The 14,270-nt window shown below is 32.2% G+C and overlaps 1 protein-coding gene across 1 annotated transcript; it reads left to right on the forward strand.

Annotated features, from left to right (window-relative positions):
• The first annotated feature begins 12,204 nt into the window (after positions 1-12,204).
• Positions 12,205-13,320, forward strand: LOC131874324 (BTB/POZ domain-containing protein At5g60050-like). Its single transcript, XM_059217644.1, has one exon. It carries the CDS (start codon positions 12,205-12,207, stop codon positions 13,318-13,320), a length of 1,116 nt encoding a protein of 371 aa, XP_059073627.1.
• The last annotated feature ends 950 nt before the right edge of the window (positions 13,321-14,270 follow it).

Below are 14,270 nucleotides of genomic sequence, written 5' to 3' on the forward strand. Positions count from 1 at the left end.
TACAATATGAAATCAATAGGAGGTGAGAAAAAAAGTGGCACCATTTGTAGTCATCCACTATGAGTGGGCTAGAGACGTCTATGTCAAAGGTGAAGGAAACCCCTGATTCCCTAGCCATCTCCTCTGGGAAAGGTTCTAATAGGAAGCTCTCCTTTTTAGAAAAAGAAAAAGAAATCAGCTAGGATAGGAAGTTGGTGTTCTCCAACACTAGGTAGGCCACTAGTTCGTGCCTTCAATGGGGGCGTGTTTTGTTTTATTTTTTGGACTACTGGTTCTATTTATTAGTTTTCTACGTTTTGTTAGTTGTGTTGGATGCCTGCAAGATTTTGTTCTGTTTTGGCAATAGGCATTTTGGTCTTGGGCCCTCACTCCTTATGAGCCCTTGGATTTTGTCTCTTGTTAGTTTTTAGTTATGTAAAGGTTCAAACCTCTCTTGATTTAATCTATTTAGAACATCTTCAAAGAGAATCTCATCCTTTTTACTCCATGAATGCAATTAAGGAAGATCTCTCATCACTTCCATGTTTGATCCGTCATTGAATTTAATCATAGATGTTTGAAAGCTAGTACTACTTTATTTGCCTCCTTAGCATTTATTTTCTAAACTCGCATAAAACATTTTATCAAGAGATTCATAGTTAAAGTAAACTAGGTAGCCAAGAGCTTTATGGATCACCTCTCTTAAATGTTGTTTAACAAAGGCTACATAATTGGTCCATATTGATTATCCTTAAACAAATACCTTGTATTTTAATTAATTAGTTTTAAAGATATTATATTTGATGTCTAATGCATTGTTCCAAATAACTTTGGGATTGCTCATTCCCTCCATGAAAATATCTATTGTAAAATTGATAATTCCCATCATTCATTTAGTAAGGAGGTATCTTCCCCATCCATGATATCTTTAATTATCAATATATCAAATTTCTCTTTGACACCATATTGCAAGGTATATTTTGAGCACAGGTGTTTAAATTTGACCTAAAATTCTTCCATTATATCTTTCACTATGTATCCATATTTCTTGATCTTGTCATGAATGTTTGTCTTTGTCAATTACTTTGACAACACACTTATCCATTGATTGGTGAATGCTAAAATACATTTTATCTCATCGACGCTAAAGCTTCCTACAACGATATTATGATTGAGGTGGTGAGGGTTCCATCCAGTTATCATAGAAGAATTAATTTTTTTTTTAGTAGTTCATATTTTGAATTATAACAAAGGCTCTTATCTTAACTAGTGATTAATGCAAATTCATATAGCCAATCAAACATTCAATTTTTTTTTTAAATTTCTTTCCCTCCATATATTATGAGCAATTTGTTCAGTTTTTAATTAGTTACAATTAAAAATTAATCTGCCTAATTTTGATTGGCTCATCAATTCTTGTAGAGAGCTCACACAAGATTCAATATAAGAGAAGGCACGGATATTGAAATGTGGTGGCAGATATCACGAAAAATCCTAGCAGAATTGCATAAAAATATGGAACGTCATATCATCAAATCTCTAATATCAAATTATGGCCATTTCGAATCAAGAGCATGCCAATGTAAAAATGCAAGTCAATAGTAAGTATTCAGACAAAGGATGCAGGTCAAAGGACAAATTTTCATGCAAATCAACTCACTTTAGAGCTTACCTATGGAAAGCCATTTCATGTGGTCAAGAATAATAATGATTGAAGTTGTTTCAAATTTAGGAAAATTTATGTTTTCTTTTATAAATAATATGTTGGAAAATTAAGATTTTTTTTTGGTACATATCCAACATGTATTGTGCCTAAATTGAAGTTTTTCCAAATTGAGGAAGATTTATGTTTTTTTTTTTAAAAATTAAATCACATATTATCCAACATGGTTAGAAAAACAAGATTTTTATATCCAACATGTATCTATGTATGGATGTCGTATATAATGATTAAAGTTTTTAAATTTTAAGAAGATTTATGATTGTCTTTGTTTTAAATCAAATCACATAGTATCCAACATCGTTGGAAAATCAAGATGTTTGTTTGTGGCACGCATGGGTGCATTACCAACACGTATCCTTCCATATTATGATTGAAGTTTTTTTAAATTTAGGAAGATTGAGATTTGCTTTTTCAAAAATCAAATCGCATAGTATCGTTGGAAAATCAAAATGTTTCGGAGTTCTTTTAAATTTAGGAAGACATGTTGTGATATGTATAATGATTGAAGTTTTTTTAATTTAAAAAGATTTATGTTTTCTTTTTTTTAAAATCAAATCAAATACTATAGTTCAAAAATCAATATTTCTTGAGCATGAGTAGGTACATATCTGTATTAGATATTAGATAAGGGGATATGCCTTGCCTAGAAGAGGAGGTTGTCCAACTACTTTTCAAATAAAGGAGCTCATACATTTATGGATTCCTCATTCCACTAGTCTCTCAACAATAAATGTAGAAATTAGTAGCTTGAAGAATTTCTACTCTTCTAAAGAATGTTTTTTTTCCATTTATAGATTTTGTTGGTTGTATCTAAACATTTCAATCTGTTTTGATGATGTATGTTACTACTATTTGGATGTATTTTGGATATATATGGATGTTACCTATGCCAAATGAAGAAGTGTGTTAGAGTCGAGCCCAAAAAGGATTTCTAAATTGTAGATTGCAGGCCAATTTAATTGAAAGTATTAATCAAACATGTGATAGTCCATATAAGGATGAACAAAATAGTCAAAGGAACTCACAAAACTTGTTAAAAAGGAGGCCAATATGGCAGATTGATTTACTAAAAGTATATCATATGCATTTCTAGCATATGATATAATTACCATCTTTATTTATATCTAAATTAATGATAAGCACCATAATAACAACACCATTACATATATCTGAATTATTACTATTTGGACATAAGATATATTTACTAGTCTCTTCTATGGAATAGTATAACCTTGATTAAATACCATTTGCATTGATTTCATGAAAGATTACTTATTTTTTTCACAAGATTATCTATACTTAATGTTTGGAGCTCTTTATATTGGAAGTGAAAAAATGTGAAGATTTGAAATGGGATTCAAAGCAAGATCAAAAGCATTTAATTATACATTGGCATATAGCCATACTAATCTATGAGATCCAAGAGAGGCAAAGACTAGTTCAAGTATGCAAGATGAAGAAATAAAGAGGAATTTTGGTATAAGCATTACACTATGAAGGTACTGTCTATATTTACACCATAGCTCAGTTAATGACAGTCTCTTTTAGGGTAGATAGAAACAACATTTTCCAACATATGCTATTCTAAATGGGAGCAGATAACAAGCCTTTATTATATCTAAGAAATTCTAAACCGTTTTCTCCAAAACTGCTCTGCTAATATTCCCCACAACTATGTTGCAACACAACTCTTGTTAATAAAGCCAATTGATGGAATTTTTCCTTTAATTATTTCTTGATATTTTAGTTCTCATCCATTCAATACAACACAAATAGAAATAATAGTTGCACACTTTTTATGTCCACCTCCCTAATTTTCTTTCCTAAGTTGAAACTAGAAATTTCACGGTCTACATGAATGATCTCTCTATCATCTTTATCTATTAAGAGAGGTTAATTCCACAATCATAGAGCTAAAGCCATCAATGACAATGGAGGGAAATGATCTAGTTTTCTTCTTTGTTTGTGTCTTTTCAACATTGTAAAAATGATAGATAAATAGTTAGAGTTAGCATTCATATGCCTTTATTAAAGTGAAGAGAATCTACTTTTTTAAAGAAGGGGGTACTGACCTATAATTGATGCAATGACATGTTGTTGATTTTCTAGTGTTTAACCCCTTTCGTCTTAATTGCATTTATAATAAAATAAAATTCACCTCATGTTCATTTGTCAAGAATGCAATTATAAATAAAATTACTTCATTCTCTTCTTGGGATACAAATTCTATGTTCTACTCCAATAAAGTTAGGGTGATGTTGATAAAAAATAGTTAGTGTATTTTTCTTGTATCTAATTCAACTATTAAATTGAGTTTCTCAATGGTCTTGGAAATTATATGAAGGTATGATTCAATGTTCACTAGAATCAATTTTCTTATGGTTTTTTCATTACACATTGATGGAGGGGCTTCTTTGATTGATATGACTTGATTAATTCATAAAGGAATACTAAGACAACTAAATTAATTGTTTGATTCAATATAATAGAAACTAACTATAATTTTTCAATGATTTTAACTCACTCTTTTTCTATTAAATTTTAATGAAAATTTTAAATATGATTATTTTACATATATTAAAAATGTTATTAATTCATGAATCTAAAACACATCTATAGAATTTGTTTTTTATTATTTTTTTTTACACTTTTAATCAATGAATTTAATATGATTCACACTAATATTATGCTTTCTAAGCCTTATTATAAGATCTATTTGCAAAAGTCATCGTTTCTACAACCCAACATATTGTCGACATCTCCCTCTTTAATTTACTCTAGAGGTAAGGTTAGGAATGGCTAACTCAACTCGCACTAAAGGTTTCTAGTGTTAACTACATTTGACCCTAACCCTAGGAGTCATCATATCTATCTTCCTTGGCATTTTTAGGATTCTCTATGCATAGGAGAGACCGCAAGGAAGAAACAACAAAACCAAGTGCATCTGGCATCAGGAAACTATCGAGGATGAGGCATCACTAAAGGCATTGTCCTGAGTTCTTCTTCTTCTATTTTTATTTAACCTTCCGATAGAAAATAACATTCCTCCTTTCTTACCAAAGGAAGGCAGCTAGGGCATCAACAATAGGTTATTCACTATTTAAAATCAAGTTGTGTAGATGTTTGTTCTATTTTGGCAAGAGTGGAAAGCCTTGGTCCATTGCCACATGTATCTTACCTGAATATTCATTTAAAATATTTTTAACCATACCAAGATAGGTACTCTAAGAAGGAAACATGCTTACTTTCCTATCTTTTTTCATCATGTACCCTTTTTGGGTAATGTTTTAAAAATTGTTAATGGATTTTGTTTCCAGACTAAAGGGAAAGAGTAATAGCTGCTACACACTCTAGAAAATAATTATCATTCATCTGATCAGTAAAATGACTCTTCACATCTATCAAACATCAATTTCTTTTCTTCATTCTATCCATGATATACATACGTTAATTTGGGTGATACCCCCTTAGGAAAAAGAGAGCCTATAAACCTAGATGGTAAATACATGAGCTTTGTTTTCTACTCCTTGTTTGTTTATCTTCCAGTTTTCAACGACAGGTTTGAAGGGAAGACTAGGAGAAGAAATAAAAGAGACATGAAAATTTATATTAATTAAAATGGAAGTGTACATAGATATTTTCATGGAGGGAATGAGCAATCCCAAAGTTATTTGTAACAATGCATTAGACATCATATATGATATCTAGAAACTAAATAATTAAACATACAAGGTATTTGATTAAGGATAATCAAGATGGACCAATTATGTAGCCTTTGTTAAACAACATTTAAGAGAGGTGATACATAAAGATCTTGGCTACCTAGTTTACTTTAACTATGAATCTCTTGATAAAAAGTTTTATGAAAGTTCTAAAAATAAATGCTAAGGAGGCAAATAAAGTAGTACTAGCGTTCAAACATCTATGATAAATTTCAATGATGGATCAAACATGAAAGTGATGAGAGTTGTTCCTTAATTACATTTATGAACTTAAAGGATGAGAAAAGGACACAAAAAAATGAAATTATCATTGAAGATGTTCTAAATAGATTAAATCAAGAGAGGTTTGAACCTTTACATAGCTACAAACCAACAAGAGACAAAAACCAAGGGCTCATGAGGAGTGAGGGCCCAAGATCAAAATGCCTACTTCCAAAAGGGAACAAAATCCTACAAGCATCCAACACAAATAACATAAACTAGAAAACTAATAAATAGAACCAATAGGCCAAAAACAAAAACAAAGCACACCCCCACCAAGGGCATGAACCGACGGCCTACCTAGTGGTGGACAACACCAGCTTGCTATCCTAGCTAATTTATTTTCCTTTTTTTGAAAAGGAGAGATTCCTATTAGAACCTTTCCGAGAGGAGATGAGTAGGGAATCAGGGGTTGCCTTCATCTTTGACATAGATGCCTCTAGCCCAGTCATAGTGGAGGACTACAAATGGTGCCACTTTTTTACTCACCTCCTATTGATTTCATCTTGTATGGATTAGAGAGCAATGGGGTTCTTCTCGCTCATCTCTATGTTCTAAGAAAACACACTCTCCATTTTCCTTTTCATGCAGTCCTAATTATCATGCAATGCCTCAACCACTTCTGCCAAATCTTCATGTCATTACCTTGGTTTATTTTCTCACTAAGCTCCTTCATTGTTTTCTCCAAACCTTCCCACATTTCAACCATTTCAACATATTATCATTGAAGATGTTTTTTATTAAGATAAACGGGTTTTACAAGGACCCGAAACCCAAATCCATCCACAAATTAAACACGGTAACTAGAGTCTAACCAGTAGCTAAACAACAACAGAAATAGAGGTTTTCACCCCAAAACAAAAACCCACAAAAAAAAGACCTAAACAACACGCACAAGCAAAAAAAACTAAGAAAGAGATTTCATAAGCTCAACATTCTTCTAGATCGCTTTATTATTAATGTCCTGGAGTTCCTCTATAATGAACCTCGAACTACCTTTTTCCTGATGTTTGTTCCTGGTCCTGGTAGAAGGTCTTGTGGACACCTGCACTTCTTGGTTTATCTTAGCCAAGTTGATATCAAGGAATCTCTCGGCTCTAGTCATCTGCTCCTTCTGCATGGCAATTTCTTCATTGACTCTTTTGAGGCCCTCAACACTATTATGCATGGCTTCTTTGCTCACCTCCATCGATTCCTTAAGTTTACTTTTCAGCTTCTTTATTTCTTTCTCCAACCTGTCGATTTTAGCCTCTTGTTTTGTCTTCATAACCTTAATGTCTTTCACAATTTGTTGGGACAAATTCAAGAGTTCGTTAGTCTTATCTGGAGAAGGAATCTCAGTGAAAGTGGCAATAAGATCCTTAATCCTCTGTTTCAGAATATTAATCTCCCCAAAAACCCATCAGAAGCACATCTCCTGATATGTCAGCGACTTCCCTAGAAGCTTATCAACATCCATTTCATCATCTTTGGTCTCACTGGGGACCACATTGAGGGGGATGTCAAGTTTAATTTCATTATCCTCCTTGTCAAGAATCTCCACCTTTTTTCCAGTCTTCTGTTATTTCAGATTTTGTGGGCCCAATATGTGGGTCTACGAAACAGGGGATTTCTTTTTAGCAGCCCATCTAGGTGGTTTTTTCTACTGCTACTAGTACCAGGAATGATCTTTTGCAGGCGACTCTCATCCTCAAAGGGTTTATAATCCGAGTCGTTCGATACATTGACATCATTCTAGTCCATAGCCATTCTGCCCTCTGCATTGTCAAACACTGAAACATCGTGCACCTCCTGACTGGCTAAAGACTTAGGGTTATTCAGAGCAGAGGAGGGTTTAACCTCATGGGCTTTAGCATACACCATGATTAAGATGATTAAACCCTCATGCAGAATGAGATTATCCTCATTCTTAGAGTGCTTTCTAATAGATAGCTCCAAAGAAGATAACAAATAAAATAGAATGAAAATTCTTTTGTCATACCAAAAATGATTGAGAATCATGTAATAGTAAGAAAAGATGTTAGCAAAGTAGCCATCAAGGGTTATGTACCTCATTACAAACTTCTACATTTCCGCCCAGAGGCTCTGAAGGTCCAACCTATTGTAGTCGTCATCCGGGTTCTTCTTAACCCTTCTTCTTTCACTTTGTTTATCATAGAAAACTGAGAGGGATTCTTCTGAATTCTTCCTTTCCTTGAAAAATTTCCTACCCTCCATGGTGAGCCCACAAATCTTTGTAATAAAGGATTCATCAATTTTGAACTCTTCTCCATACATGCGCAACATCTCATTATCCCAATTGCTCACAAACAAATTTGTGAGTTGATGGTTCTGTCCATGAAGTTTCCAAACAAAGGGCTCCATTCCCCCATCAACTACTTCCCTCCAGACCTCCTCATTTTTCTCCCAAAGTTCACATGAGGATGGCTCCACTCTTTTCTTGTCTCCCCCCATTATGTTTCTACTTCTATAAAACTTTTTGATGACACCAAAACCAAGCTTCAGGCCTGTGCAAAACAAACAGAGCCACATGAACAATCTAGATACTCGTCTTCACTTCTTTCTATGAAAATTCCTACACATGTGATCTGTCATCATTAATGCTCAAGTGAAGAGAGATTTTGGACGTCCTTCCTCACCAACTCACTCAACTAGAATGGGAAAGAATCCCCTTCCTGCCACCACTTTTCATCATCTCTAGCCACATCGAGATTAGCCATGTGGTCAGTTGGCCTATTACCCTCCCTCAAAACATGCGTGATTTTAATAGCCTCAAATTTGGTCATCATTTCAAAGCGTTCCTGTATTAAATGGTTAATCATCTAGCTAGGAGGAGATTTTTGGTTCAAACAATTTATTATATTTAACGAACCACTCTCCAGCCAAACCTCCTTAAATCCTCTATGGCTAACCATTTTAAGCCCAATGTAGGCTGCATTTGTCTCATTGAAGATGTTAGTGCCTAGGACAAATCTAACAAAGATGAGGCCCCTTGATAATTGTATCACTATTCTTTTTAAACTTTCACACAATTTTAACATTTCTAAGGTGTACCTATTTTATTTTTTTATTTTAGGCCTAGGATATTGTTATCCTAATCATTGATGTAAACTTTATATGCGATAACGATTATTAAATTTAGCAAGCAATTACAAAGAGAGGAGGGAGATGACTTTAAATTTTACATGAAAATTTCCTATTATTTTCTTCCAAATTGCATGCAATAATACTTTTCTAAAACACTATCATGTGGTGTGATTTAATCTCACATTAATCCTTCTTTTTAATTCTATGTTAAATACAATTGTATCTTCTATAACTTTAAACGACATTACAATGTTGTCTCTATTAAAGAAAATTAGTTTATTCATGATATGTTATAATATTTTATGGATTACCATATATATATATATATATCACATTCAAGTTTGAAATATTTTTCTCATATCACTACATTTTTGTACGTTCTTTTCTATCTCAACACTACCAAATTCATTTGAGAAGAACTATTGAACTACTCTACTTTGATATTTAAATTTTCATTGGATAAGATTAAGTTAACTACACACATTAATATGTCATTTGTTCAAATAGTAATGGAAAAATATTTTGTGTCAAAGAATTTAAAAAATTACCAAGATTAATATGAGGTTGACTAGTATTGACAAGATTGCTTTATTTTTATAAAACAAAACATTCATATCAACTCGATTTTCAAAGGACTAACAAAATCACTTTTATTAAAGTGAAGAGAATCTACTTTTTAAAACAAGGGTGTAGTGACCTGTAATTGATGCAATGACATGTTGTTGATTTTTTATGTTTTAGCCCCTTTCTTCATCATTGCATTTATAATAAAAAATAAAATTCACCTCCCTTTCACAACTTCTCAATCTTTAGGTGTGAACAAGTTTATAGACCTAAAATGAGCACTGTGACTTCTACTTTGTTATTTGTTCCTTATCTTACACCCTTCAACAAAGCAACATCTATCAAATATCCTTTGTGGTCTTATATAATGTGACTAGCTCAAAAAAAAATTGGATTACCCCATCAAATTTTAGTCGGCCCCAACCTACCAAAGGAGCCGACTAAAAGAACAATCTATTTGATTTGTTTCCTCTGATTTTGAAAATGATGAATAACGAGACATCCATAAATGAACAAATATTGTACATATATATGTTACTTTTATAATTTATATTTCCTATTTAAATTAATTGATTTTTATATACTGAATCACGATATGAAACTTTTTTATAATATTCTAATATATTTAAAATGTTTTGTCTTTACATTAATTGTTAAAACATTATTATATAGTGAAAGTGAAATTGCAATAAGATGAATTAACTACATATTTCATGTCCATTTCTCCATTTGTAAAGGACAAGTGTCTACTGAGACAAAGCATCTCAAAAGCTATGAAGATTAATGTGAGAATGACTAACAGTAACAAGATTGTTTTATTTTTGATAAAAGCAAACATTCAAGGCCACTTGATTTTCAGAGAATAAAAAGCTTTCTTTAAGTAAGGGAATCGACTTTGTAAAAGAAGGGGCAGTGACATGAGACTGATATAGACTCACAGAAATTAAAGCATTAGCAATAAACTTTACCTTAAAGTGGCGGTCCCACTGCTCAGAAATTGTTGAACCTGTGTTCCACATAATAATGTGGTTTACAAAGGCCACAAGAGAAAGAAAGATAATAACTTCACGTGCTTCTCAAGTTTTGTAAAAGAATTTGGGTCTTCTCGAAAATTCTTTGTACTTAATTAAATCTAATAACTCCAATCTATTGTATTTATGATGATAAATTTAAATTTATAATAAATTAAATAAATTTATTTTAAATATTTTAAAGATATGTTAGTTATTTTATTTAATTGTATTGTTTACTTTTATTTTATTTGGAAAGTTTTAAATTTATTTTCAAATCAATTTTATAATTCTTTATTTTATTTACATTTAAAATAATATTAAATATTATATATTTATATTGTTTTTGTTAGACAAAAGTGGCTTTTAGGACCATACCTAAAAAATGATAAGGTTGCTTGAAGAATAGAGAGCTCAAAACTAGAATGAATAAGGGATAATTACAAAAACTCTAAAGGTTGTTGTATACATTTTGTGTTTTACTATCAATGGCTATGTGCAATTATTGTGTAATACATGAAAAATTATTTTATCAAATAATTAATTTTGAAAATATTATTATAAGAGTACAAGATTTAACGCTATAATTTGAGTTATCAATCCCATCACCATTATTGTTTGATGAATCTACTTCCACTACAAATGTTGAATTGGCTCTATTTGAAGGTTGGAATCTCGTGACATATTTCAAGAAGGAAATTCCCTATTTTTTCGTTAATGTTTTTGTGGACCATTATTGAAGTTACCAACTAAAATAACAAATGGTATCCAAAAAGAAACAAAGTTGTGTTGTTAATGGTGGGCCATGTCCTCTTGCCAATTAACAAACCCATAGTAGAAACAATCTAATGGGGAATAATGTTAAGACCTATATGCTAATAAGTATTAATCAAAACTATTTTTTTAAGTCATATTATTTTAGTGAATTATCCAATTTAAAACAAAAATGCCAACAAACATTGATTGAATTTCGATGTGACACAATATCTAAGACAGGTAAAGAGAAACAAACCTTATCACCTCTTTTATCAATGAATATTATCTTAATCTAGAGGTTAGGTATCTCTCAAAAAGAAAATATATCTAGTCTTATTGTATAGTATTACTATATATCAAAAACTTGTTTATCTTTATCTTTATATAATATATGTTTATCTTTATCAAAAATAAACCTCATCGCCTCTTTCACCAATGAATATTATCTTAATCTAGAAGTTAGGTATCTCAAAAAGAAAATATATCTAATCTTATTGTATAGTATTACTATATATCAACTAATTGATGGTTAAGATGTATTCTATAGTGATGGCTTTTTAAAAACTGTTGTAGCATTTCAAACCATGATTCATATTTGCTAACTACGTGTATGATACTTATTTTCAATCCACTCCACATTGTAACATGTCCATTCCTCTAATAGTAATGGAGAAGTGTTTATTGAACCAAAGCATCTTAAAACTTTCGAAGAAATACGAGAAGCAGTAACAGGATCACTTTATTTTTTATAGTACAAAGCATTTAAAGCCACTGGATTTTGATAGATCTAACAACTTTATTTTATTAAAGCTAAGGGATTCTGTTTTTTAAAAGAAGAGAGCAATGAGCTGTGATTGATATAGACTCCATTGAAATTAAAGTATTAAGAATAAACTTTACCATTATATTGGAGCAGAAGCCACCTCCTGTGTAAATTTCGAGAGTTATTAAGTTTGTACTACGTTGATATTAAATTCTACTCTATAAATGTAGAGTTTGTTTGATATTTACGTATCTAGTGTGATAGGAAAGCTTTGAAGTAAGCATTCCTCCTACTGAACATATAGATAGAAAGGCGTCATCTGTATCAATTTATGCTGCAATGGCAGAAGGTCGGCTTCGATTCGGAACTAAAAGCTCTGCTGATGTAACATTGTTCTTGACAGGCCCAGGTGAGATAAAGTACGGAAGAAATCCAGTTTATCTCCATTCTCAGATCCTCAAAAGACTGAAGAGTTTCGAGGGCAAGTTTTCCGACCGCTGGGAATTGCATAAATCAACCGACGTATGGGTAACTACTTCTCATAATTTTGATCACTATTTAAAATGCATCGAAATCATATACGGTGAGCATGTAGATTTTCCCGACATTGAGGAATGCCTGGCGATTCTGTCAGTTGCTTCTGAAATGTCGGCTGATGAGTGCATCAACAAATGCATGCAATATTTGGAAGCAGTTCGTTGGAGTGATGAGGAGGAGACCCAAATTCGGAAACTTCTCTCTTCTGATGGATTGAAACTGAAAATTTTACCAGATTTAGCTGCCAGGTTTCATCAAGATCAAGACGATGAGCATATAAATTTTGTGGAGAAGAGTATGCAAGAAACGGTGTCTCTTATTAAAGACAGGGACCCCAGTTTATCCAGAAATCGAGAAAGTGTGGAGAAATATTTAGAGACGATGTTAGATAGAAATCCAGCTAGAGATGTGGTGGACGTATGCGGGCGTGTGCTTTTGCAGGAGTACCAATCAACCATCAATTCTCGTGATTTCTCATTTATAACGCTGCTTTTTAAACTTGTTCAGCGCTGTAATGGAGCAATACTTGAAGTTGCACTCAAGGCATTTTGTGAAGATGCAGAATTTATGGAGTATGTAAAGAAGTGGTACCATGCCTCAAACATTGGTCCGCCTGTGTTCGACATTATAATGTGGTTTATGAAGGCCACAGGAGACGGAAAGATAACAATTTCAAGAGCTTCTCGAGTTTCTTTTCTCACAACTTGGCTTCCCATCATGGGATCATTCAAAGCGCATAGCTCCGTTAGAGATAAATTTGAAGAGCTCGACAAAGCAGTGCTTAAGGTGGTTGAGAGCCTCCCTCAAGTGGACCAGAAACGTATTTGCGTAGTATGGCTAGAGGTTTACAGATTGCGTGGTATCGACATCGCTACGCCATATGTTTTGGCTCAATATCTGCAGTGCATATCGTTATAACATTGTTATAAGGACTATGATACATAGAAATAAATTTGAGGAGGTTGATAAATCAGTGCATATCGTGGTTGAGAGCCTCCCTCAATTGGACCAGAAACGTATTTGCATAATATGGGCAGAGGTTTACAGGTCAAATAAGATCGACATCGACACACCATTGACTTTGGCTGAATATCTGCAGCATGCCCATTGGAATCCTGCATGTAGCATGTAGCATGTAGCATGTAGCATGTCATGATTTCATGTTATAGTCTAGACATGTTTACTTTGTGATTCTTAACATGCATATGTAAGTAGATTATATGATATTTATCTGAATACATGTGATTTGGATGAGTATATGTTCATGTCTATCATGACATATAATAATATGATTATGTACGAATATCACATACATGTGTTGAAATGATATACATATGTTTATGAAAGTGTATTCTTCATTTGGATAAACATGTATTTGTTTAGAATAGCATGTGACATAAGAAGTTCAATCATTATGTTGGATTCGTTATGATTATATTATGTTGAGTTAACAAAATATTCTAGTGTGCAAGTTTCAAGTGAGTGAGTGAAATTAGGGTAAACAATATAGCAACTTTCTTTGTGGAAAATTAACAAAATATTCTAGTGTGCAAGTTTCAAGTGAGTGAGTGAGTATTTGTGTTGCTATATGGTGCATATGTAAGTTGTCTTAGTGTATGAAATTTTATTCATATCAAATGTCTGTCATTGACATAAAATTTTATATGTTATCACTATATATCTTGCAATGTGAACTATTTTTAGGAATAATGCATTTTTAATAATTAATTTAAAAACTACAAGTTTAAAAGATTGTTTTGATAATAAAAAAATTTATAACAACAAAATTAAAACCTTAGGTCATCACAATTGAGTTCTAGCACCCCTTTTTAGAAAAATAAATTAAAGTTTCACAAATATTAATATTC

This window comes from Cryptomeria japonica, chromosome 3, assembly GCF_030272615.1.
Source record: "Cryptomeria japonica chromosome 3, Sugi_1.0, whole genome shotgun sequence".
NCBI classification, from domain to species: domain Eukaryota; kingdom Viridiplantae; phylum Streptophyta; class Pinopsida; order Cupressales; family Cupressaceae; genus Cryptomeria; species Cryptomeria japonica.